Source organism: Alligator mississippiensis, chromosome 4 (genome assembly GCF_030867095.1).
Source record: "Alligator mississippiensis isolate rAllMis1 chromosome 4, rAllMis1, whole genome shotgun sequence".
Lineage (NCBI taxonomy): Eukaryota > Metazoa > Chordata > Crocodylia > Alligatoridae > Alligator > Alligator mississippiensis.
Window position 1 is genome coordinate 185,089,003 of NC_081827.1, and position 27,801 is coordinate 185,116,803.

General features: G+C 39.5%; 1 protein-coding gene across 5 annotated transcripts in view; it reads left to right on the top strand.

The window, feature by feature from the left end:
* Positions 1 to 27,801, top strand: part of AGAP1 (ArfGAP with GTPase domain, ankyrin repeat and PH domain 1) — a 589,050-nt gene that overhangs the window by 290,498 nt on the left and 270,751 nt on the right. For 4 of the 5 annotated variants that reach the window (XM_019492038.2, XM_014594255.3, XM_059727173.1 and 1 more), the window contains exons 8-9: positions 4,857 to 5,012; positions 10,726 to 10,818. In XM_019492038.2, the coding sequence (XP_019347583.1) occupies positions 4,857 to 5,012; positions 10,726 to 10,818 (249 nt within the window). The remainder of the gene's footprint in view (positions 1 to 4,856; positions 5,013 to 10,725; positions 10,819 to 27,801) is intronic. The other variant, XM_059727176.1, reaches the window with a different exon arrangement.

Sequence of the window (27,801 nt, forward strand, 5' to 3'; positions counted from 1 at the left end):
ATTATGAACAAGTAAGCTGGACCTTTTTGGAAAAAAAAAGCAAGCATTTTTTGAGTTTATTCAGAAGTGGACACACCTATAGTATTGCCAATGCAGTATAACCCAATGCAGTATTGCCAATGCAGTATAACCCAAGCTGATTAAGAAGTGCTCTTGTTGACTTAGGTTTATTATGAGAAATTCTGTTTTTCACATGCACTGAATTGATTTTATGGCATAAAAGAGCTTAAGGCTTCATTGATGGACAAACCTTGTGTTCAGTTCTGAAGAACAGCCATTGCCGCAGTTTTCTTCAGGTCCTGGTGGCTTCAGCTGGCTCTAATGAACCTTTTCTCTTTGCCAATATTTTTTTCACACTTGCAGGCTAATCCCAGCAAGTTACTGTTCTGCATCTTGATATGAAAACATTCAGGTAATTTTATTTGAAGTAACCTTATGGCCTTATGAAGCCCACAACGTTTTTTGTTTAAGTTGACAATGCATTAGGTTCAGATGTTTCCAAGCATATATTCATAGTACTTGTCTGATTGTATTTTTCATTGCTACTGTCTGGGAAGACTTCAACTTGAAAGTCATGTCAAGCCTCATTCAGCTTTATTTATCAGCTTCAGTACCCCAGAGGTTCATAAAGCAGCCACACTGACTACCTTGCATGTTTACCAAGGTTTTTCTTATTGTGGCCTGAAGTTCTCAGCCTTCTAGACTTAGTTCTGTGTCCTGTGTCCTTTATTAAAATGGGTCCCTCTTTTTTGACCAATAAGCTATTTTAGATATTCTTTGATATCTTTGCTTTTAACAGTAACAGTCCAATGAGATTAGATGCTGAAAAGATGTTCTTGTCCTTGTTCTCTGTTGAGGTACGTCCACAAGGATTATTCCTCTCTGCCTCCTTTATTTAAATGGATAGCTTTATTTATATTTTGATGCATATGCTTGTAAATTTCCTGGTTTTGGAACCAGTGTTGCTCACTTGAAGTGACATAACTTGAATATTTAGGGAGAAATATTAATATATATGATTGAGGTGAGTTTAAGATGTTTCATAGGGGTACTCAGAGGTTTAAGATTTTAGATCAATAGGATTTCTTGCTCCCACTGAAGCTGAAAGTGAGACCTAACTATAAAACTGTAAAATACCTCTTTAGAGAACAAAAATTGCAAGTTTTTAAGTAACAATATTTCTTTTGTTGCAAAAAGGGAACACGACTGCCTTTATTTCCTTCTAACTGTAGCTCATCCCTTGTTATCATTTTTAACCTTTGATTCCTTCCTTTAAAGATGTCCCTCCTTTCCTCCCTTCCTTCTCTGTAAGACTTTTCCACCTTTTTCATATACCCAAATCTGTCACAATTAATCCTTTCTTTGGCAGTCTGACCATTTTGTCACCCCTTTGTTAGAAAATTTGACGACCTTCACATTGTCCATTTCCAGTCTTACCTTTCTTCTTATTCTGATCCTCCTATCTGATTTCCCTTTTCCATCACTGCTTTTTTTGCTTCCCTCCACTCCCCAATTCCTCTTTCTCTTCTGGCTTTTTACTATGAAAGCATAAGAATACCCTGGTCTGTTCTAATCTTAAAGCCACTCCTCAATTGCATTTGTGTCTCTTACCATATTTCTTTCTTCCTTCAGCTTATGACATGTTGTTTTACGATCATTTCTTTGGGCTTGTCTTCCAGCCCTATCTTGAATTCTATCCAGTTGGTTTCCATTGGAGGTAGAAAGGTTTGGCCTTTTTTGACACCTGTACTCTGTCCCCTTTTGACCTGATCTTTACTGTGGGGATGTTTGATCATTCTTGACATATTGCTGATTCTCAGTTTTGGTCATATGATCATCTTTGGCCTTTCCATTTAGTTCTCTGGCTATTGCTTAAGCATCTGTTTTGCTATAGGTATCCATAGAGTGACTTGTCTAGCATTATACTCTACAAGATGGTTTGAAAGATACTAAACTTAAATTGAATACAAACAGAACTGACCTCCTAACTTCATTTTAGCCCTCATATTTGTATTTTTGGTTCATACTGCCACCATCCTTCCAGTAACTAGACAAAATGTAGTGTCGTTTATTCATCCTTTTTGCCTCATATACATCTACCTTGTCCAGTACCTGCAGTTGCTTCCTTTCCAACACTGGTGAACCCTGTTTTTTCTCTTTCTGTAGGTAGAAATTCTCTTGATTCTATCAGTTCCCGCCTCCTTTTTCTCTGCTCCACAGTCCAGTCTCTACAAAACATAGCTGCCAAAACCATCTTTGCCATATGTTCTGAGCTAGTCACTTCTTTGAATCTAGCCAGTGGCTCTCACTTTCACACTCAGTGTTTTTATTAAAAGTTCTGCTTCATTCAGAGCTGTGTTGGTGAAATATGTGCTTCCTATCTTGTCCTCATCGTATCCAGTACTGATGTAATGTTAATACACCTTTCTTTACAGTCATCCTCACTTCTTTCAAAGCAGATAATTTACATAAAATGCTCTTTGAATTGATTTGATTTTTTAAGTAATTCTTTTTATTTCATAATACTTTCTGATAATCTTTGTCTATCATTCTGCTTTCAGTAAATTTCCATCTGATAATGGACTGGTTAGTGGACCAGATGAGCATAACTAATATAACCAAATGGGGAGGTGGAAATAGCAAACTGAATATGGGGCCAACACTTTGACCCTCTCATTTTTGTGTGCATTTGTTTTTCTATACTGTAAGCACTTTAGGGGCCATGACTTCTTGTATTAGCATAAACCTTGGATGCTTGAGGGTAGGAAATAACTAATTATGTACACCTGAGCAATCTTATTTTTTAACTTATGGTGAAGACCCAGTAAATCAATTTTACCACCTGTGATATTGTTTAGTCTAAAAAGTATTGAAAGGTTATTTCATAACTGTTTTATTGCTTCTCTTCCTATCAAAAAGAAATGAAGTGAGAAACATCTTGCTACATACTGGGAAGCAAAGAACTGACATCTCATCCCTGAATATATAGATATGAATCAGACTACTTCCATTTAGCATCCTTTGGAAACAGTGTCTGTCTCTCAGCCCTCATTCTCTTTCTTTATTCTGGATCAGCATAGGAGGTAATTTTGAAGAGGGCAAAACCAGGCGAAGAACCCCAAAACATGAAAAGTTTTAACAGGATAAGGGAAGCGTAACTCAGGGAATGTTGTCCTGTGGATGAGCATCCTTTTTCAGGGTGGTGGTGTTTCACTTGGAGTCAGCATGGCTAGATACCTGGGTTTTTGCGGGGTGTTCATGGTCCTGGTCTTAATCTGCCTTCCAAGGAGCACATATGATGTCCACCCATCTACTTGATAGTTCCTTATACTAGCTAGCTTCTTTTTACCACAACTTGCTGAACTCCACGGCTGGGTGGTCTCTACAGTGAGTCATCAACATAGGGATTGCATGCCAAAGCAGGCATCAAGACAAAGGTGGCTGCTTTCTCCTTAAAGGGTTTGGTCTATTTTGTAAAACATTAGAGAAGCCTTATTTTAAAAAGGCAGTGTGGAGTGTCACATAGTGAGAATATCCTTCTCTGTCCTGTTGCTTGATTCCTTTCAGGAAAAAGGCAATTCCCCAAGGTAATATACTCCCCTTTACACAGACCTTCAGAGCTTAATTTGCTGCAACTGAATTTTCTGTAGAGGTCTTTCCAAGCATATCACATTGCTCCTCTTTTACTAAGTCCTGTTAAAACCAGAGTATCCTCTTTGCCAAGGTTTAGAACTCCTGAGAGAATGTCCTGTGAATTATGAAGCAGTATGGAAGAGAAAGCACTAAATGGAGGTGATCTGATTTCATGCCTTTACGTTCAGTGATGTCGTCTCAGTTACTGGCTTTCTAGCCACTCAAATATTTATCTGTTTCCTGCCCTCTGCCTTCTTAATTTCTCTTGATTTTTTTTTTCTTTCAATAAGAGAACTTATCCTGTTGTCCCTGAAAAGTGCAGCTTGGGATTCCATTTCTATTACTTTTTTTGAATGTTTCCAATCTGGATTCTCTGCACCTGTTAATAACCAGCAAGATACTTTGCTGTTGCTTACTAGGACATATTCTACTTTTGAAACAACTTGCTATCCTTCCCTATCTGGACAAGATGTTCTTTAGTGATTGGGTCATTTCACAGCATGTATGGCTTTGGAGAGTTGACTTTGTGCTTCATTCCTTATATGAGACTTTGACGTAGTTTGAGGTTATTTGCGGCTTTCTGACAGTGTAATATCAGTGGATCCCTTAAGTCTGAGTTTTAATATAACAGTAATATTCCCTGGCTTCAGCAGAGGTGTAAATCAGTTCCTTATATAGTAGTAACTTGATAACACTGAGTTAGTCTCCTTTTTTTAAAACTGTTTTTTTTAATAGCTCTAAGTGTGGACTGAAGTCTTTAAGGGTGAAATTAATTGGTGATATAAATCCACTGACCTAAAGACCCACTTCTGCATATTGGGATTGAATTTGGCTCCAAATGTTCCAGACAAGAAAACTAAGCTTCTATATCTATTTAATGAAAATGTATTGCTTTTCATTTTACTTTATACTATAATGAATTAAATAAAAGTTTTAACTGCTTGTTAAAGCAGCAGATATGCCTAGTTTTTCTGTGATGTGAATAGTTGTTTCTTTACCAAAAAAAAAACAAAAAACCAAACAAACCAAAAAAAAACTTGGAAGTGTCAGCGAATTCTCAGCCACTATATAACAATGCTAATGAGGACTTTTAGGGTAGGCATCACTTTTTTCATATGCCTAGGACATCTGTTTAACATTTTGGGCTTAAATAGATCAGGCTGTGAATTGTAGGTTTCTTGAAAGCAGTGTATCACTGTTAAAACTAACTTTAATCATTACAGACCAGTAATGGAGGAGGGAGTTTAAGCGATTATTCCTCCTCTGTCCCATCAACTCCAAGTACCAGCCAGAAGGAGCTACGGATTGATGTTCCTCCCACTACCAACACTCCAACGCCCGTTCGTAAACAGTCCAAACGCCGATCCAACCTCTTCACGGTGAGTGAGCCAGGGTAGAGAATATTGCTCTTAGTTGCAGTCCATACATATAAATTAAACTTCTTTCCTGCTAAGTCAAACTGGTCTAGTCTTAAACAGAGGTACCGAGAACATTCAGTTTTTTTAGGCAGAAGTTTGTGATTGCTGAGGGTTTTTTTCTTTTGAGGACTTAAGAATGCTACCCATAATGAAGCTTTCTTAGCAGGTCCAGGGATCTTCCTGTCATGAAATATAACTAGAGAAACATTGAAGCCCCAGTGAATTAAACCTGTCAGGTTTAGTTCCACAGGTGTGCGAGTCAGATACCCAGACCTACCTATATTTTCCTGAATTCTTCAGTTTCATCTCCTTTCCACTTGTTATCAGTGCGAAAAATGAGCAGGTAATCCATGTGATCCAAAAACAAACTAGTTATTTCGGTTGTGTAAGTTTAAGTAATCAGTGTATAGAGCAGCAGTTTTTTTCTTGTAAGAAAATTACATATAGTAAAAGAAAACTAATGTATTCTTTACTGGCCTGTTTATGCAATTCAGTTTGCTTTTTTGCTGCCTTTAAAGTTGAGAGATCCAGAGGTGAAGCATCTTGTTTTGACTGATGTAAGAGACAGGGTACTAGATTAGCTAGAACACAGATTTGATCTAGTATAGTAGTTTCTATGTTCCTACTCAAGTTATCTGGAAAGTCTTTGTTAACGTTACTTTTAAGACTTTTAAGTATTCCATTATGATGACCCATATCAATAATGCAAGTAGATCAAGGTAGCTAGCTGTATTAGTCTGAACTGAGGTAGAAGGCAGGGCAGGGTAGCACTGAAAAGACAAACTGGTTCAGGGAGGTGTAAGTTTTCATAGGCAATACCTGACTTCATCAGATGTTGTCATCTTCAGAAAGCTTATGCCTCTCTGAATCGGTTAGTCTTTAAGGTGTTACCCTGCCTTGCTTTCTGCAATATAGGTGTGCAACTGTGTAACCAGCTCTGAATGCTCCTGAGACGCTTACCATTGCAGAGTTGATTTTGATCTAACAACCCATTTTCTTCCTCATAGCCATGTGCCAACCAGGTTCATACATTCACATCTACCTTATATCTTTAGTGTTGTTGAAGTGCTGCCCCAGTGAGGAAGAGTATGAAGAGTATATACAGAACTACACTAGCAGGACATGGAATTGCTAGGCCTTTAGCACGTACAAAATGCTAATTGCTGCCTGCTAAAGTTACTGAGTATTAACCATGGAAAATGTGGGTCCAACTATTTTTAGTACCACTTGTGTCAACAACCTGTGACAAACTTTGTTAAAAGTTTCAGTGTAGATAGGTCCTAAAGCATTATGCAAGCAGTTAAAATAATGATTTTTTTCTAAATTTAAGCAGGGAGAGAGAGTGGCAGGAAATTAATGGTACCAGAAAGCTTGCTAGGTTTGGGTTTTGACTTCAGTTTGGGAGGTCTTGTGAATTATTAACTCCACTAGATGTCAGTGTCATCTTAGAAACTGAATGCAGGGTAATAAATTTGGAAACCGTCACAATTGAGAATGGCTACAGACCTATTCGGTAAAGCTTGCCAGCCTTCTCTTGTTCTAAATATTTGTAAAATACTCTTAACAGTTGGTTATATATATAGCTATAATTTGGAAAACCAGTCATATTTTCAAATTGGAATAAGACATGCATAGAAAAAAATATTAAATATTACTCTGGCCTGTCTTAAAAAGAGCATTATATAAAAGAAAAATCAGCTCTGTATTCAGTTTACTAAAAATCTAAAATCAATCTTAGTTGGCAAGTAAGATGTAAAATACTATCCCAAAAGAACAAAATTATTAACCTTGTTGAAGGAAGGGTTTAAAAAACTTACAAAATGAAAAATATAATTTTAAAATTAGTGTGTTGAATAAAATAATAACTTGGTATGAACTGCTATAATAGTGGTATTGAATAGTTCTTAGCATTGTTATGACATTGTACCAGTATTGTATAATATTGTAGAAACAGTTACTTAGGAAGACCTAAGTATAAACAGTCACAGCAGTATAATAATTTACATGAAGGTCTAAACTATTTTAAAGAGTTTTTCAGATACTGATTTGGTCTTTAATATGTAGAAGATCATTTAATGAGGTACTATATAATATTGTTGATCTTGGGTATGACTGTAAACTGCATCTGACTGAAGGGCCTGGTGGCAACATGATAGGGCTAGTTGTGGTGGTGTAGCTCCTATAAAACACCACAATGTTGCAACCTCTAGAGTAACACGAGTATAGGCACCTCAAAACCCTACCTCCCACTGTCTTGTGGGTACTTCTTGGTTGGAGAAAGACTAAGGGACATCACCCTGACAGAAGTGCACCCTCACTGACGTGTAAGGCAGTCAGCAGCAGTTCTTATCTGTTGCTCTCTGGCAGAAGCTACAACCATTGAGGCACTGAACGTCTAGACTTGGTCTGGACTTTGAACTCTGTCTTAGTGGTCTAAAGGGCAAATGGTAGGTCTTGACCAGCCTCCACTCCTCCATACTCTTGGCTAGGCATACATGTTGAAGATCTTGGTGTGATGGTCGAAGGACTCCATACAAGCAGATTCATCAGACACCTGACTATAGACCTCTTATTCATACACCATAATCCAGAGGATCGATGGTTATCTACTATATAATATTGTATCCTAATGTATTGTACAATAGTACTGTGTACAAGTATAGATGAACTGGAAGTAAGGTCAGCTAGATAGCAATCTGAAATAATATTGAATAAAAGGGTGCCAGATGTCTTCTAATCTTGGGCTGGGATGTGCTACTAAATTCAGATAATCCTGTAAACGTTATAAGAATGCTGTCTTAGACTTTTTCTCTTTGCCTTGTTTACATGAAGCTTTCAGTTGGTGTTTGAAAAAAATAAATGCTGTAGTAAATGCTTTAAACAGCAAATGGATTATGTAACTTCATACCTATTTATATTTTTGGAGTGAGGACAGATCTGTGATTTTTTTTAATTTTTTTTTTTAAGAGATGATGTGTAATAGATGCAGTAACTGGTTTTCATACCTTTATTGTGCATCAACTTCCTATACCGGAGCTGTTAAATTATTTGACTTATCCTTTGGGGGCACACTGTGTCACTAGATGTAACCTTAATGCAAGCATGTTGTATATAGTATTGGTGGGTGACAGTCACCTATTCATAGACTTCCTGTTAGGCTTTAGGATGTGCAGAGAGTGAATGCTTAATTCTGTTTTAACTATTTTTGATTACAAGGCTGTAGTTCAGTAGGATCTCACTTCTATGCACTTAACTATCGTATATCAGTGAATCATTGTACAGTTTTAAGGGATAATGACTTAAATTTAAAATTAATACTTTTCTGTCACTGTTTGTAGTTATAGGCAAATGTACTTGACTGTTTGTCTACCTAGATCCTGTTGCATTATTGTCTATTTGTGTTTTAAGTAAAGCTCTGCCTTCCTCATTTAGCATTATCTGCATTGCAGAAGATGATGTACACGCAGATTATAAAATAAATCCTGCTCCAAAAATGTGTATCCTGTATAAATGACTAATGTTTTAGTAGGCTGAAATTAGGATTATGCTGCACTTCTGTCCACTCTGACTTATCTGAAGGAGTAATGGACCAAAGAGAATGTCAGTGTGTGAGGTGCGTCTGGGTGTTTGGGGAATTTTTGTGCTACCTCTTAAAAAAAAAAAAAATGTAGCCTTAATAAAGGAATTGTGTGAAAAGGACAAACAATTTGCAATTAATGTAATAGAATTTGCACTGTCAAATTCTGTTTTCAAATATGGCAGTATATGAAAGAGCTCACTGTTAAGGGAGCACTGTTTGAAAAGTACATTTGCAAGTTTTGCATCTGTATTTACATGTAATTTCTAGTGTTTTTATAACCAAAGTGGTTTAGCAAAAAATCCTGTGTTTATATTCTATGTATATTTGGCAGCACTTTTGTGTAGGCATTTCACTGTTTCCCCTCTTATTCAATTAATTACATTCTTACTGAAACAGCTTTTATGAAAATAGAAGGGAACAGCAGCTGTTTTTTATTTATTCTTTAGGCTGCACATTACTGTTCATAAAGAAAAACTGAGGGTTTTTTTTTTAACTAATCAAATTTAAAAGAATTTTTGGCAACGGCCTCTTTTTTTTTGAAGAAAGAAGGGACTACCTTTGTTCCATTCCCTGAATCTGTCACTTTAACTCCTCCATGTACTGAAGCATTGTCTTTTGTGTTATTATTGGGAAGTGGCACTTTTAGTTTTAGAAATCTGTTTTGAAGAAAGAAGAACAATAGCTGTCCTGGCCACTAGGTCTCATCCCTCCCACTTGTTTTGCTTTTTTGTTGTTGTTCTTTGTTTAATTCCCTGGCATGTCATTCCACAGCCTTGAACCATAGTAACTAGTGATAGGAACGTACCCACAGCAGAGCTAGGAAAAGTATCATTTCCTGCTGGGTAAATGTGTTGCTTACAATTTGTGTCCTCTTCCTTCCTCATCCCTGCCACCACACACATACCTCAGGGCAAGTTTAAATAATTTGCTTCTTTTAGTCCTTTTAGCTAATACTACATGTAAAATGGGTGCCAGTATTCACGTGATTCAAAATTGCCCCCAATTTTCATTGTCTTTTCTGATGTATCTTTTTAAATATATTGAAAATTAGAATCATTTTCTCTCACTGCTCTGGCTTTTAGCTTTCTTTTGTGACACTGGACACCACAAGTGTATTCATTTCATATATCATCTCTGATTTGAAAAGCACATGAAAATGTTTCCCCATTTTCAATATTGCGTGAGTAATGTTCCCATTGAAAAGTAATGGAGTGAAGTTGTCACTTGTCAGCACAGTTATTAAGGAGGACGACTCTTGGATCTTTCTCTCATAATAAAATAAATCTGTCAGGAAATCATTGTGCTTGCACATTCTCACACCATAAAGGACAGGCATATGGAATACTTCTTAAATTAGTGTTTAATTTTGTATGGCCATGAAGTAAACACTGCAAACCCTAGCCCCTGGAACAGTTTTTCATTTGGTGCTACTAATATTTATAGAACATAGTGATAAAGCAATTTAGACTCTTAAATCTCTCCCTGTATATTACCATTTTTTGCCTATTCTTTAATGGATTATTCGTCATGCTTTTAAACTTTGCCTGTACAACTTAGATTTTTCCCACATCAGTTACTAGCTTCACTTTAAAGTTCGTAATCTCTAACCATCTAAAAGCAATAAAAAAATTATATGCAACTTGATATCAGCAAGAGTGCATCATAAAATTGCCCAGCTGAATAGTTAACAGTGTTTTTAAATCCATCCAGACATTAATTAAATATATAGATTTATATATTAGATTTTCTACATAGGAAGCTAGAAATCTTTTTATTCTTTTTAGCTGTTACAGGGGGCTTCAGATATGTGTTCTACTGTTTGGGCTTTATATATAATATGGTTTTTGTCTTGTCTTCAGTAGTTGAAATATCTGTCCTTCAAAATAAATCCCAAATTTTTTTTTAATGCAAATGGGTGAGGCACATTTTAGAAAGACACTTTGGTTGTTGGGACAGTTGTGTATGCTTAGATTTTTGAGATCTCTTACTGTATCTTAAATTAGTATTTTTTTTTATATAATTTTTTTTTAAAAGAGCATTCCATCTGTGTGAAACACTGTGCTTAAGAGTGTGAACTTTTCTTTTGCTCTACAGTCTCGGAAAGGGAGCGACCCAGACAAAGAGAAGAAAGTCCTGGAGAGCAGAACAGATAGCATTGGAAGCGGCCGTGCAATCCCAATTAAACAGGTATGCTGCATTTTTTTTGCTTTCCTGTAGTTGGAGACACACCTCTGGTCTTAAACACTGATGCTGGTCCTATGCGCCAAGATTTGTTTGATGTGCTCTGGTGATGAATGTGGAAGTCACTCACTTGACATCAATTAGGAGAGGTTCCTATGTGTATTAAAATAGGATCATTAGAATAAGAAGAGGGAAAATGTGACAACAGGCCTAATGAAGTGCAGACTGCCGGCCTGCATATGGAGCGCGTTTCTAGGCTGTGCTGGCTTCAAAGCTTGCCTTTGTAGAGGGTGCTTTGATTGGGCCGTTTGCTGCCAGTCGACAGGGGTAAATCAGATCGCTGTACAAGAGCCCCTTGTGATCGCAGAAATAGCCTGATGTGGCCCTAATTTGCTATTGCAGACGGACATCTGAACACTGTTTCAGGCTGGTTTGTAACAACGAGGCAATTAGTTGTGATAATCATAGCCGGTGTGTCAGCTGTGCGCTCTTGTTTGTAATTTGCTAATGAAGGAATTGTAACTTTGATTAGGTTCAGTTTCATTTAGACCTTATTATATAAGAGAACATTTACAGCTGTAATGTGTGGCCTTAATTAAACTTCCTCATTATACAACAGGACTCAAATTCAAGGATTTGCTTTGGCCTGTTTTACTAGCCTGCACACACTTTCATTAGCCCAGCACCAAATGCTAAATTATCATTCTGAATACTGTTTTGTAAGGGAAAGCCAATTTTGGAAATGGATAAGCAGTATCTGTCTGTAATCACTGACTTTTTCAATGTAATTTAATCTGAAAACATGCAATTGCAAAAGCAAAGCATTTTAAGTGTTTGTGTGAGGTGGCTTACAAACAGTTTAAATACTGGTTGCAAGTTGTTATTTTTGTGCAAGTTCTCTTCAGTTGGTTAGAAAAAAAGTATCAAGTTGAGAGAAAAGATTCTTCCCTTCCCACACAACAGCTGCATTCTTTTCTTCTGATTCCACTGTCCATAAGCCAGTTCGATCTTGGCCCCTTGTTCCTTTCTCATCCTTGCATTATGCTGCTAGAAAGGCTGGGTTTTCTGGTTTTGTTTTTTAATATTAGTTATATGGCATTTTCTTTCGAAAAAGGAGCTTAAATGTTATTTTCGCATTATCAGAGAGCAAAATTTTGTGCTATGATCACTACACATCTCTATTAAATGATTTTAATCATGCACATTGCTAATTAACACAGTGATTCTAAACCACAAGTTTTGTGCATTTCACACTGCAGGTGTGGGAGCAGGGTGTGGATAGAAGGAAGTCAGGGGGCCATGAGGAGGGGTGAAGTTAAACCAAATTTTTCCCCCAAATTTGTCCATGGTACCAGGTTGGTTAAATAGAATCAGGACTCTTTTTCTAGGTAAAATAAGAATTTAACAGTAGAAGTAAGTTGCAAAATGTGACTGCTGTTAATGCAAATAGCAGAAACAGAGAACATTGAAGAATATGCCTTTGCAAGTTTAATCAGGATTGCTTATATTATTCCTTCTAGGTTAAGTACAGACAGTCAAAAAGCCTAAGGCTGAAGTGATTTAATCTTTGCAGGTTTTTGTAAGCTGCTTCGATTGAACTGATAAGAAGGTAAACATACATAGGAGCCAGGGGGCACAGTAACACTCCTCCCAGCCTGCCGGCCAGTGGAGAGAGCCCAGAAATGCATGATTTCCCCAGACATGCCCCTTCTTTAGCCTTCAGTCAGCTGAGGAGGAGCTGTGGGGGGAACCCCCCCCACTGGATCCTCAGCTGACGTCTCCCCTGTGCTGGGGAAGGGGAAGAAGGGAAGCCCCCAGTGGGGTTTCTCCCTCTGCCTGTGCCAAGAGCCAGTCACCCCAGCCGTGCCCCCTCCTGAATCTGGGCTGGCTGAGGAGGAGGTGTGGGGAGAAACCCTCCCCTCTGTCTGGCACTGGACCCCCAGCTGGGGTCTACCTGGTGTAGGGGGAAGAGGGAACCCCCAGTGGGACATTTCTCCTTCTCCCCAACACCTGGAGCTAGGAGCTGGGCCAATCACCTGGCCATAACCACTCCTTGGCCAGCGGGCCAGCTGAGGAGGGAGTGGGGGGGAATCCCTCCTCCCCGCCAGCTCTGGACCCCCAGCTGGGCTGTGCCAGGTACAGGGATGGGGAAGACCTCAGTGGGGCCATTTTTCCCCTCATTCCCTCCTTAGTTGGCCTGCCAGCTGAACAGGGATCATGGCCAGATGATCAGCCTGGCTCCCAGCTATGGGGAAGCCTGCAGTGGTGGCTTTACTCCTGAACCTGATCTGAAAGCTGGAGCGATCACCAGGCCATATCCCCTGCTCAGCCGGCAGGCCAGCTGAGGAGAAAGTGGAGGGAAAATAGCCCTCCTTGGCCTGGCTTTGGACCCTCAGCCAGGCTGTGCCTGGCACAGGGGATGGGAAGCCCATAATGGGAGCCATTTTCCCCCCCATTCCCTCCTCAGTTGGCCTACTGGCCAGGGAGGGGTGTGGCCAGGTGATCGCCCTGGCTCCCAGCTCAGGTGGGGACTGCAGGCTTCCCTGCAGCCAGCAGTCCAGCCGATCACCCAGTGACATTTGCTCCCCAGCCGGCAGGCTGGCTGGGAAGGAAGTGGGTGGAAAAATGGCAGTCTCCTCTCCCTCCTACTTCCACCCCCGTTCCAGACCCCTGCTGCAATCCCAGGAGCGGTGCAGTAAGCACGGCCCATGGTGCCGCCACTTTGCTGGAGCTGGCCTATGTGGTCAAATCATCACAGCTGCCTGGTGCCTCCTAGACAGAGCTGCAGCCTGGTTCCTTGTCCCCACCCAGCAGCTGGGCCCCGCTGCCTCCACCCCAAGCTCCCTGTGGGTGTCATGCGAGTCCTCCCTGCATCTTCTATGTTTGCCCCACCTGCTGCGAGTCCTGCATGGCCAGAGCCAGCATCTCCTGCCTGTCAGTCCTGCCCGGTGCTGCCTCTGTGGCTCTGGGCCTGTTCCACCCACCAAGCTGTGGTGCAGGGCAGCAGCCCCACTGACACAGGAGGAGGGAGGGGGTTCACATCACTGCCTGCAGCTCTGCTCCCCCAGACTGTCCTGCAGCAGGGGCCACCCCAGTGAGTGCGGCCCACAGCCCAGTGGGTCCTGGCATGGCTGAGGGAGAACAGTGACTGGGAGAGGATGGCCTTTCAAGGAGTGCATCGGGGCCTCTGCTGCCTGAGCACCAGGTCTCCCATGGGCTCCAGGCCCACCCGACGATGCCCCAGTGGGGGCAGGGGTGGAGCCCACGGTGGGGGCTTTACCCCTCTCACTTGAGCAGGGTGTTGGGTGATTCCCCAGCCATGCCCCCGCCCCAGACTGTGGGCCAACTGAGGTTGGACTGGGGGTGGAAAAATGCCCACCCTGTGCCCAGTGGAGGGGGAAGCCAGCAGTAGTGGCTTTACTTCATAGCCCTAGCTGGGAGCTGGGTCGATTTCCCAGATGAAGAGGGGGTGAGGCAGGGGAATGCACTCCACTTCTGGCTGCTGGGGATGGAAAAGTCTTTGTTGATGGCTGGGGGTGGGGCCAGCCATGCTCATTGGAGCAGAAAGCAAAGCCCAGGGCTGCACAGCGTCTTGGGATGTTGGAGGACTGTAAGTTAAGTTGAACTGAGAGGGGGTTTGAGGCAGAAGTTTCATAAACCGGTTCGACCTAACTCATTTAAGTCTGATACTACATTCACCAAGTTTATCTTAAACCAGTTTTGGCCATGTTGAAACTGGTTTATGTGCACTGAAGTTCTGTTCTCTTACAGGTTTAAACCAGTTCCTGATCACATAAACCAGTTTATATGTCCTTAGTCCCTAGTCCTAGAGATTGGGGGCTGGTTGAAAGGTTGCAGGCTTCTGATATAGTATTTTAATGCACATATGGAGGAAAACCATGTCTTTCATGGATGTCATAAAATCTCTACTATATACAACAAATGGGACATCAGGTTTTTTAGAGGGACCGCTCATGATTTGAAGATGGGTGAATGATTTCTCTCCCATTAAACAGTGTCACTTTTTAATCCTTGGGTATCTTCCATTAGCCCCAATTATAGTAAATACACGTGTAAGTACAAGCAACTCTCAAATAATCTAGCAGGTCATCAGTCAAAAATTTCTCCTATTCACACCAGTGAAGCAGGAGAGAGGTAAGGTATGGTGGCACTGCTGTGCCAGAGTACTCATTGGTGAATTTAGCTCTGCAAATTTGAGTAGGAGAGGGGATTTGTAGAGGGCTTCATACGTGGGGGGAGAGGAGGTTCTCCATTTTTGACAGTAATCTGCACCAGAGATCAGGAGAGTCATCACAAATTAGCAAATTACGTGAAATAGGAAGCAGTAGAAAAAAATGCTATGTTAGCCAAATGAGGGCACTTCATCAAACAAATGTACAGAAGCAGCTCACTTATCTATGCTAATGGCATTGACCCTGGGCAGACTGAGGTTTCAACTAATGAGTATTGGTGTGGGAGAAGCTTAAGCAGTAGTGGGCCTAGTCTTTTTTTGGTACTCTATAGAGTGCTGAGGAGGGAACTGGGGAGGTACCGTGGCTCTACTGCTTTGGTCTCCAGAAAGTTTTTGTTTATCAAAGCAGTATAGTACGCTATATCCTTATAGATCCTTATTGCTTTTTCAATTTTATTTTAAGAAAACTTAGTTACGAGTCAACTCTATTCCTTTTCTTAGTTTTACAGAGATTGTTAATGGACTGCCATTTTTTATCTTAATCTCCTTTATTTATTTGTCTGTTGTACATTACCTAGTCTTACTTAATTTTCTTAGTACAATGCAAACAGCTTCTGAGTCCACTTAGTTTTTATACAGTAATAATTAAATATTTAAAAGTATGTACAAAATAAGAATCTTTCAGTAACTGTTAAAAAGGTACATTAAGTTGAATCTGGTTTATTAAAATCTAGTTAATATTTTAAATACATTTGTTTAAAAATGTATTTTGAGTACACTTTCAAGTTTTACTCTTGTGAATGAGGCAGATGTAGAGATGTTAAAGGGGACTTTTTTATCTAAGAACTTTGGTTGCATGTTCTGTTATTTCTGTACTTTTTAGAATGCATTGGTTAAAACGAAAACAGCTTAATGTTAATAGACCTCATTTAAATGAAGCGTGGGGAGAAGATATTCTTGACTTGTCCTGAATTATCTTATATCACAGTAGTATTTAGAGCTTCTTTTTACTTTTATCGTGTCCTCATGTTTTCCTGTATTCATCCTCCCATTAGTCCAAAAATGACCTTGCCATGCTGCCTCATGCTTGAGGTTACTGACTTACATTGTATCTTGCTTTGTTAAAAGTCTTGTGACTGCAGGACCTTTCTTTAACCTACTGTTGTGAATGCTTTTTCCAGGTTCAAACATACATACAGTATCTTTCATAATACCTTTTGGACTTCTTTAAAAACATGTAATGGTTAGGCTTTTTTCATATCCTTTGTCGATACTTTATTCCTGTTCTGTATTGTTTCTTATGCTGCACTCGTTATTGGAATATTTTATCGACTCACTGGTAAGACCGTGCTTTCAGTACAAGATATAACATACCTTTTCCTTCAGGAGTCTAAGCTTATAACTGACTAGCAGTTTCATAAAAGTGGTCATGTATTAGAAAGTCCTTGCAAACAAGCAGAAGCTAGACATATGCTTGAAACTGTTGAGATGAAGTCCAACTCTAACCTGCTTCTCCCAAACTATTTAGTTTTATGCTTCATTAAAAATGTAAGTGCTGAAATAGTCAAAGGGACCAGGTGATACACCAACAGCCCTGGATGCTGTTGTGCCCACTGTTGCCTTGCTTGAATTGTGTTGTTACATAAAATCCACAGAAATATATGCAAAAATCAGAATAACAAATTGGAAGATTAGCATTTGATCCTGTAGTTGACAAATGAGTTGGTTATAGTTCTGGTTTTAAAGAGCTACATTCAAGGCAGATGGTTGTTGTAGGTTGGGGAGGGGTATGCTGGATCATGTGAGGAACAGATAGTATTCCTTAGGTATTTGTGTTCAAACATTCTGATCTTCTAAAATATATAGGCATTTCTCTACAAAATCTCTTGTGTGCGTTAACTGAAATTCTCTAAGGCCACGTGATTGCTAGAAGTGGAGTATTTTTCACATTTAACTATCTATCTACACACACACACGTACTATAGTAATTAAATCAATCCTAGTGTGGAAACAGCTTAATCTGGCAAAAATATGTGTTTCCTAATATCGCTTATCCCAGCCTATGCTTCCCTCTTTTCCTCCTTTACCACAGTCTATAAAACCCAAAGCGTGGTTTTAGTGGGATAGCTATATTTATGCTATTGTTTTTTGCTTGAACAGCTATTTGTCACGGATGGTACATTCTTGTGCTCCTGCCACTGGTACACCACAGCTTTGTAGTGAGTGGAGACCTGGCTTAAGCCTTTTGTTTGTAGATTTCCCAGACTTTTAATAAGGAATACAGTATACATCTGGCTGGCTGTGAGGCCCACAGGAGCAAAGTCTTGCTCTGGTCAGTCTTCTGAGTCCCATTCAAGTGGGAGTATACCTTGGGGGGAGTGAACAGAAGAAGGATTTGTCTGAATAGATACGGAGGCAGTGAAGACGACTGAACCAAGACTACTTCCACAACCTCAGCCCTCCCTCAGGAGCTGCTTTCATGCCTACCTGACCCTTCTTTGCCCAGAGGGTCTTACTTGCCCCAATCTTGGGGAGTAGCTAACCATCTCCCACCCCCATTCTCTTCTACCCTAGAAACTTCAACCTCTCTCATTCTGCCCACTGGGATCAGGCATGGCAAGCTCAGCTCACAAGGGAAGGCTCAGGCTGCCGGACCCAGCCTGGTTTAGCTGGGTGGGATGTGCTAGGTCTCTCTGCCACCTGTATAGGAAAGTGAGGGTGAATGAGCCTCACATGCCTCTGGTAGCTCTGGGCATGGGGGTAAGTGCAGACAGTCAAAAGGCCCATGGGTGAATCGATTCAGTCTTTGCAGGTTAGTTTAAACTGCAGAGATTAAACTGACTACAAAGTGAACAGACATTTACTTTTTGCAGCCATATACCTGCAGTGACTCAGACCAGAAGCCTGGGGTGCTAGAGCATAGTTCTCTGGCACATAGCTAGCATGGGCTGTTTGCTTCCTCTTCCTGCTGCCCCTGAGGTCTCTGGGATTTGCAGTCCACAATCACAGCAGAAGGAATCTGTGAGTTGCTCAACACTTCCTCTTCCTGCTTCCAGGTACCTCTGGGATTTGTAGTCCACTGTCGCAGCCATCTGTAAATTTAGCAGGGCAGGGCAGCTCTGTACTCTGAGGAAGAGGGGTTTAACCCTCTTCCCCCAGACCTCAGCCATGGTTTGCTTGGTGGGGGAAATACGTTTCTCACCCCCCCCCACCCCTTCTCTGCTGGAGCAGACAGCACAGATGATCCCAAGGCTGGAAAGCATGCTGGGATGCTGTGGGACTGTGATTTAACTTGAACCAGGAAGGGATCTGGGACAGAAGTTTCATAAACTGGTTTGACCCAAATCACTGAAGTCTGATACTCTGATACAGGTTTATCTCAAACCAGTTTTAGCCATTTTGGAACTGGTTTATGTGAACTGAACTGCTGTTCTGTTACAGGTTTAATCCGGTTTCTGATCACTTAATCTGGTTTATGTGTAACTTCTGTCCTTAGCTAGCGAGAGAATGACTAGGCCCCCTGGACACAGCCCATGCCAAGGGAGCCCTGCCAGCCAGAGTCTAGGGGAGTTTGAGGTGCCCTGGCATGGAGGTCAGAGGGTGGTAGGTCCAAGGATGCAACATTGACTGGTGGTGGTTGTAGAGCAGTCTGGTGGCCGGGCTGAGACACCACCAGTTCCAGGCACCACCTCCATTTCTTCCTCCAAGAACCTCTCCTGCTTCTCTGATGGAACAGGCTTGCAGGATGAAGCTATCTAGCCAGCTGGAGTGCATGATCACCCCACAGACAGGCCTCAACCCCAAAAGCGACTTCTCAGGAGCACTTTAGGAGGGGGCCATGGGCCCTCTAACCTGGGGGTTGACAGTTTGAACCATCTTCTGTGACTAGGAGCCACTCTGCCTGACATTTAGGGCCACCATTTGGCTTTTTCTATGGAAAAAAAAAGGTTCTTTTCACCTGAGCAGAACAAAATATCAGCAGTGTTTGATGCATGTTGCAGACACCTGTTTCCTGAGAGAGATTCCTGATAGTTTTTTAAAGTTTTAGTTAGCTGGTAACTTTATTTTACAAAGTTCAGTGCATTAAGAAATAGGTGTTTGTGATTTGGACCCCACTTAGCTTACTGGGTTGCCCCTGAGCTCAGCCCTTCCATGGTATCAAGAAACAGGTGAGAAACAAAATGGTTCGAAGGAGTCACTCTCTAAATCCTTGGCTCTTCCAGTGACCAGCAGGCAGAACAATCAGCTTGGTAGCCTCTTAAAGCAGAGGAGGCTGAGGCCTCTGCAGTAGCCCAATGTAGCCTCATCCTAATATCAAAATTATTTTGTTGATTTTTTTTTTGATGTTGCACGTAAGTATTGCTACTGTCAAGAACAGCTTTAGTAAATTAAAATTAGTTTAAAACTACCTAAGGTTTTGTTGGCATAAGAAAGGTTATCTGACATAGCAATCCTGTCAGTTGAGTAAGACACAGCAGATTTGCTAAACTACAATTCTGTAATTGACAGGTTTGCCACATTAAAGGCAAGAAAAATTAAACAAGATGTCTACTGGCTCAGGATTCCCTGAGAATGCTGGAAAAATAGAAGTTTTGTCTTTAATCTTACGTTTTCTTAAAAACTCTGGAATTTATATTAATTTGGGGTAGTGTTTTAAAAAAATATTGTTTTTGATTTGAAATGGGGCTCATATTAATAAATATTGTTTATGCATTTTAAAACAAGAGCAGCATTTTATTTGGGAACATTCAAGTACCTCTTCTTGTATATGGCATTTTGTATTAATCCAGGCAGGAGATTGGGAAACTTGCAATCTTCTTTTCTACTTTGACATGAATTGGGGCGTAATAATACTGCGCTTGAGAGGCTGTGCTCTTCTTTATTGTTATTACATTATATTATGTCATACAAGGATCTTCTTTAAAAAAACATAATAAATGTTGTTACATAATAATATATATGGGATTTACTGCACATGGCCTGCCTGGCTACAGCTCTGTTGGTTACCCTTAATGTTCAGATCCATATCTGAAATCAGGAACAGGGCAGTGAATGTTTGCAGTCTCCCCTTCTCGCTCCCCCCCCCACCCTTCTCTATGACCTTTGCAGTCTAGAAAACAACTGTGAATGGCCAAAAGAAGAACCCTGAACACTCTCACATCCCATTTAGGGGTATATCAGACAAGATTGGGTACATGCTGGGCTCAGTTAAGTCATGTCTTGTATCTCATAGGGAACATCTACACCACAAACTTAACATGCCAGGCAGCACCACCCTTAAACATGCTCGATGGCCAACTCCTGGCCTGGAAGCAGGGTAGGAACAGTTACTTGGTGGTGTAGCTGGACAGATTAACATTGCTGAGTGACTGAGCAAATTAGCCCACCTGTGAGGTTATGTGAAAGTGGTTACCAGTGGCTACATTGCTACCACATAGGCAGCATGTTAGATTTGAGGGTGCTACTGCTTGGCAGAACAAGTTGGCAGTGTAAATTTGTCCTTGGTTATCTTCCTTGGTATGGGTTGGGTTGCACCCTGATGCAGTTGATGAGTGCAATGACTGTTTTCTTTTCACAGTAAAAATGAAAAAAACATGTACTGGAGTCAGGTAGCAAAACAGGAGTCACCCCTCTAACCATTAATAGAAAGGCTTGAGTTAAAATTGTAGTATAACTGTGGGGCTTAAAATACAAATCTCAGATGGATCTTTGTTTTGGCTTGGTGTTTGTGAGAGATGAACAAACAGCAAGCAGCTAGAGGTAAGGAAGTGCCATCTATAGATAAAGAGTCAGTGGTAATGTGGCCTTGAAAAAAAACAAGTATAATTTTTGGCCAGATCTTGGAACTGTGATTTAAGAAACTGTCTCCTCTTTTCTGACTCTTAATATGTTCACAGGCAGACCTGTACAGTCTTTGATACTATTCTAGTTCCATCGGTTTTTGTTCTTTGTTTTCCCCTCTCAGGGTAAACAACCTGATTGAAAGGGGCCAGTGTACTTTGTTTCCTATCGTCATTAGTGTTTTCCTTATCTTTCCAAAAATACTAAAAAATTTCCAAAATAAGGCAGTAACACAAATACAGGGATTTTTTATTCAAGTCATATAGAAGTTGTTATAAAATAAAAGCTCAACTACTTATACAAGAAACACTAGTAGCAAACTTCCAATAAGCTTATAAAACTCTTGAACATATTTTTCCAAAATTCTCTCTAGGATGTGAGAAACGGAATATGAAATTTCAGGAAGATTTTTTTTTTTAAGGTAGGGAGATTAAATATTAGTTTAAAGATGAAAAGATAGGTTTAAACTTTATTTGCTAGCATTAACTCTCCCCCTCCCCCAAATAATTCCATATTGTATTGATGTCAACAGGCTAGGATGACTGTGAATTGCATCATTTTCCCAATAATAAGAAATTGAAGTAAAAATGTGAAGAGTGCACAATTAATCCCTTTAAAGTTATGAAAAAAATTGTGTGCACACAAGTATAACACTCCCTTTTGTGTCTGTGCATACCTTATAATGCAATTTTCAATTAGACTTGCTATTTTTTTAATACTATAACCACTTCTTTCTGCAGTTCTAGATATGTGGCAGTATTTTTGCCCATTTAGCAGTCAATGAAAACCATTTTTATTCAAGTTAAATTTTAGCCCCAAAACTGAAATGTTTTGATTAGTTATGGACAATTAAGAAACTGGAGCTAAAGGAAGGAACATTTAGAAAACCTTAACTATTGTTTCTGCTAGCACTGCTATTATAAGATTAGGATAAATGTCAAATGCAGATTGGAAAAGGAAAAACCAGACCTATTTTCTTTGTTGAAAAATGTTTGTTCTGAGAAAATTAATCCTAATTTCTTAACAGTGCACAAGTGAATTTTATAAGAGCTATATTAGTCAAGACGCTTAGGTTTTTTAGATTTACTTGTTTTCTATAAAGCTTCTCTTGTTGGAGCATTTTTGGGAGGTTTACTTTGTTTGTTTTTGTGGACCTGCTAAACCTCTGTCAGTGGGACATATTCAAATAAAAAATCACAACAAGGAAAATAAAAGCAAGAAGCTCAGCTCAGCGGTGAGTGGGCTTGTCATGTATTAATTTTTCATTGCAGTGGAGAATTGTACATACATAATCACTTGATTGCAGTGGGAGTTAGCGAGCTCCTATGGTGTCATTTGCATAAATCTTGTTAAGTCAATGGCAGTTAATGAAGTACAAATGAGCCTGGAGAAGGTGACATGCAAATCGTGGGTGGCAGATGGGAGGTCTGTTTTTGGGATGGCAGCTGTGTGCTCTTTCTTTTTTGGGGGGGAGGGGGGGTTCTTCTAGATTAGAGTGTAAATAAATGCACAAGAGCTGGCCTTGACTTTCTGTTTTCATAGATCCTTGTGTTTGGCATTTGTGCTTAATCACAGATGCTCATATTATTGTATAGCTGCACTATATAACCTTGACTGTTCTTTTACGCAAAATTGGAAGACCAAAACTTTGTTGGAAATAGCTTTTGATGTACTTGAGTTAGGTGACATTTCACAGCAATACACATTTTTACCCCTAAACTGAGAATTTATTTCCCCAAAATAACAAATGTGAGGATTTGTTGAGAACTAAAAACTTAACACTAAAAATCACACTGTTGACTTGCATAAAAAGCTTGTAAGAGGTAGCAAATGAGGACTAACAGTATATGTTATATTAAGGCTTCGAAGGTGAGGTACAAGAAGCCAGTATTTTTTATCAATCTCTAAATGTAGCGTATACTAAGGGAGACAGTTGATAAGCTAGCATCTGAGTAATACAAGGTTTTTAAGCAATGTACCAAAAGACTTTCTTTATCAATGTGGGCATTCAATGCATGTGATGATGTTATTGTGATTTGATACTAAGTCATGGTAGTTCATTTTGTATTAAAGACATCAGCATGTTGTGGCTCCCTGTCAGTGGCTCACTTGACATAGCTGCCTTAGTTACATTTTCTGTTGTATCTCTTCTTAAAATTAATTTAAATTTGAAACTATGAATTAATTATAGCCTCCAAAATAATGGGAGCAAACAAACATATCTTCTGACTTTTTCATTAAACTACTTTTCAAAAGTTGTGTTCTGTTGCTAGGAGAGGAAGGCACTTCTTTTGGCAAAAACAGGAAAAGATTTTGAACCAGAAGTTTGGAATCATTTTTGTCAAAAAGAGAGGGAATGTCACCCTGGTGTTATAAATGGTTTCCACAAAATATTTTTGAATAGTTCTTCATACTATTAGATGGACTCATTGCTTATTTAAGTTGTTAAGTTTAGACCCATACATTTTGTTTTTGTTTTTTGAATCACTTTCCTGTTTTCTGAGTCATAGATAAATAAAAAATATTTTGGACTTTAACCCACACAGGTTAAAGATAAGTTTTAAAGGAAGTACAAAAATCCAACATATTGTTTGCTTATTCCTTAATTACATTGCCTATTTGACTTGTATGAGAAGACTGTGAAGAACCAGCAAAATTGCTTTATCTATATCCTGCCTGCCCTTTGTCTGCGTAGTGTATTTAGACTATAGCTTTATCTATACAAGAATGGCTGGGCCTATCTGTGGAGTGCCTCTCACAACAATGCCCATATTTGAGGCACTACTGGAATGAACATATTTGAAATAGAAGAGTTGATGGGAGATAATTTTATCTTGCATGAGTAAAATTTTGCTTCATTTTGTTTTAAATTCTTTTAACCCCTGTTTTTAAAATGCATTCGAGAGAAAAAAAATTGGACCAACTCAGCTTCTTGTGTTAAGAACGTAGTTCACATATCAGTTCTCCAGATCATCCATCAGTGCAAACAGGATGACAAGAGGTATTACTGATATTTCAAAAAGGGAAAATGGGCAAAAATACCTGTCAACATTTACAAGCAGGGAGAACATTTTGGGAGGCTTGTATGTTGCAAAGAGAAAAGGGCAAAACAATTTCCCCCCTCTTTGCAAGTCACATTTAAGCAAAAGAAATGTAAGAACAGATACTCTCCAACCTGTTGCATATTCTTGACATAGGCTGGTTAGTGACCTAGACCGTAGTTTCTCAACCTGTGGTATGTGTACCCCTGGCGGTACGCGACACACAAGGAGGGGGTACGCGGGTACCCTAACACTCTCTCTCTCCCACCCTCTTTTCCTCTCTCTCTCGCCCCTTCCTCCTCTCAAAACTATGGCAAAAGATTTGGTGCGCCGTGCTTTGTGCGGCGCTTTAAATTCCCCAGTAGTAATTTGGTGTTCAGCCCTCCTAGCTTTGGCCAACATCACCTCTAGCCCCGGTACATACTTGAGATGTGCACCCCGGGTGTAAAAGGTGGCAACCCTACCCACGCCAGATCAGACATCTGTCATATCATGGCCTTATATACCCAGGCCTTCTTCCAACATATGGCACACATTAGTCTGTAAATATGAAATCCCCTGGAAAATTGAGTGTTGGGGTACTTATTAGAATTTTCAGAAGTTGCGGTATACTTGTTACTAAAAGGTTGAGATACACTGTCCTAGATGAACAGTAGGTACCACTTCATTTAACGAGTGGCACACAAGATAAAAATGTACTTTGTTTGCAGGATCCCCTTTAAGGATTGATACTCTACACTGATGATTGGTCTACTGACCTGTGGCAGGATGCTCCACTTTAGACTGGTTTGTTCTCTGCCTTCCTTAGAAAGCAAATATTGAAATTGCAACAAAGCAGACTCAGACTAAATCTCAGAAAAATCTTCTATGGAACAATGGAATAAGCTGCCTAGGGAAATTGTTGAATCCCCTTCATTGGATGTTTTGAAGAAGAGGCTGTCTTCTAGACATCTGTTTGGTATAGCTTAGGAATAATGCATCCTGAATCTATGCAGGGGCTAAGACTATAGGACCCTTGGGGTCCTTTCATCCCTATAATCTTATGGAAACACACTACAATATAGATAACATCATGTAATGGCAGTGTGACTTTCTGTAATCTTAAGCAACTTTAATATAGGCCAAATTGTAAATATTAGGTGGTTTTTAAAAAAAATCTTATCATTAAAGGTTCTCCTAAAGTATTCTTTAAAATGCACAAATCTTTTGAGAATCTTAAATAAAGAGGATATGTTTATTTTACTGTAACTTTGATGTGTGGGGACAAAAAAAAGGAGTCTAACGATCATCACAATGCCCTACTTTTCTATGATCTGTGACAGTTTGTAGTTCTAATAAGTTTTCAATTGGTCATGAATATATGCAAGACAAATATTATGTATGTAGGATAGCTTATTTTGAGAATTAGAATTAATGCTTACTCTTGGACATGTATGGAAATCCTGGTATTTATAATGGCCATGGCTCATTCTTTGTTGCTGAAGAAATTTCTGTTTATGCCTTCACCACTTCCTCCTACAGCATCTTTTGTTTGGTCTTCACTAATGTATGTGCTTTAAATTTTAAGGGTGTTTAGGCTAGCTATAATATTGTATTTTGATGTCTTACCCCACTAGATGGGACCATATCATACCCATCCTCTGGCATCTTCACTCTTTTCTGTCTCAGTCTTTGAATCTGATTCAAAGCTGCCGTTCTGATTTTTGCAACTGTTAATGGACGTTGCTCCACCTTACTTCTATGACCTTCTGTCCAGCTACTCACTTGCTTCTCAAAGCCTTCTTTCTCTCTTCTCTTTTGGACATAATGAAATTATAGGACACTTACACGTGTGCTGTCTCATCTGGAATGGATTATTTCCTCCTTCTAAATAATCTTTCATTTTTTTAGTCTTCAAGTCTATCTGGTACATTTTATGTGCAGTGCATTATGGCACTGTATACAAATGTATGGTACTGAATAGTAATTTGGTTTATTTAATCTTTGACCCTTCCATTGAACCAGAATGTGTCATTGTTATATCATCTGCAGCAACTCTCTATAAAATATTTAGGGCTCTCTGTTCAGTTACAAGACTTCAACAAGGTTCAATGGAAATATCTTTGGAATAGATTTTGAAAAGAAATTCTGAATTACATATAGGCAGTCAAACTGATTTCATTAGTCCTCTTCAGCAGCAGAAGAGCACTCTAGTGCTTCAGGCAAGTGTCAGACCTGAAACCCACCATCTTCATAAACAAGCATTACAAGCAGGTTTAATGAATCTCAGATATTCCTGTCCTGTTCCCCAAAAGAAACCAAAGCAAACACCTGAGCAGTAAATGCTACTGTTTATTTCTGTCAATTGACAAAGTGAAGTAGTCAGTATAGCAGAAGCAGCACTGGTTCATGAGTAAATTCATTAAAGGCCACATTGTCATGGATGTCCGGCTCCAGGTATAACCGTCTATTTTATTCTGTTACGTATATGCAATATAAAATGATCCTGACATTATAATTTGACTTTTTAAAGTCAACATTTTGGTCACCCAGAAAATCTATTAGACTTGCTGCCACCCTGTCTTGGACAAAATCAACTCCAGAGCTCTAGGTTTGCCCTCAGAAACAAATGCATACACTTTTGTTTTGTTTCTCAGGGCAAGCCGTGTGTGAAATGCATATGGAGTTCTTCTGGCTACACTGTTCTTCTAGATACGCAACATTTCCATCCTGTTGCTCTTGTTCATTCTAGACTAGCTAAATATATATTTGAAATCCATTTTGTCTAGGAAAATAGCCAGTCAATATGACTGCTGCCTTTTGAAGAAGAAAATAGTACTTAGTGTTAAATAGTTTGCTTCCCTTCTGATTTTCCAAAATTTGCTTCCGATCATATTTCCTTTATTGATGCAGACAACATGGTGGAAGCATGTTCCTTTGTGCTTAGCTAGACATGGGTCCCTAAGCTTATCTCTTGTTTTGCTGCCATTGAAATGGCATTCAGTTTCTAGCTGTCATTACAATCACCATGGCAGAGAATAAACCTGTAACTGCTTTGATCTTATTCAGCAGTATTTTTATCCTCCTGTTTGGACTAGAGACCGTATTTCTAGCACCTGAAAAAGGATGATGGTCAAGGCCTTATTACTAGGTGCTTTAGTTAAAGCAAATGAAGTCACGTTTTGTTTTGTTTTGCTTTGTTTTTTCTCCAATATTTTGGCATTCCTCTTGTGTATACTTTTGTTAAGTGGTTTTCAGATATGATATATTAATCTGTGAACTGGTAAAAATATCCAAAGGAAACTGTACATGATGTCTAGAAAACTTGCTGTCCCCACACCCTCATATGTAGCTGTATCTTTATAGCATGTTTTGACAACAAAGGTACAATCCTGCATTGTGGAATAATATCCCCCAACTGAAAAAGAAGAAAAAGATACCAGTAATTACACTGTGAAAGACTTAAGTCTCAAAAGGGTAATCAACTCTGTACACTACACAGATGTCAAAGAAAATAATACCTAAATAAATGTATGTGTCATAAGGGCTTTATATGCCATATTTGATAAATTAAAGCACCTAGGTAGAGACTCATCAGTAAATTTCAGTTGAAAGGTAAAAAAAAAAAAAAAAAAAGCACTGAATGAAACGAAGAACGTGTCATTAAGTCTCACTAATACTCTGTGCTCTGAGAGTGATTGTGTGAGATCCTGTTCTTCTCACACATATATTTTTTATGTCTCGGCTGTTAAGTCAAGTAAAATAGACTGTACCAAGTAATAGTATGCAGGTAAAATGCTGACCTTCATTTGCAGACCCCTCAGTACTAGAGAAGAGGAGAGTTGTACGTGGCTTCAAAGAACACAGCCAAATTACTAGACACCAGTATGTATGTATATACATTGAATTTTAAAGATGGAACTCTTCCTATCAAAC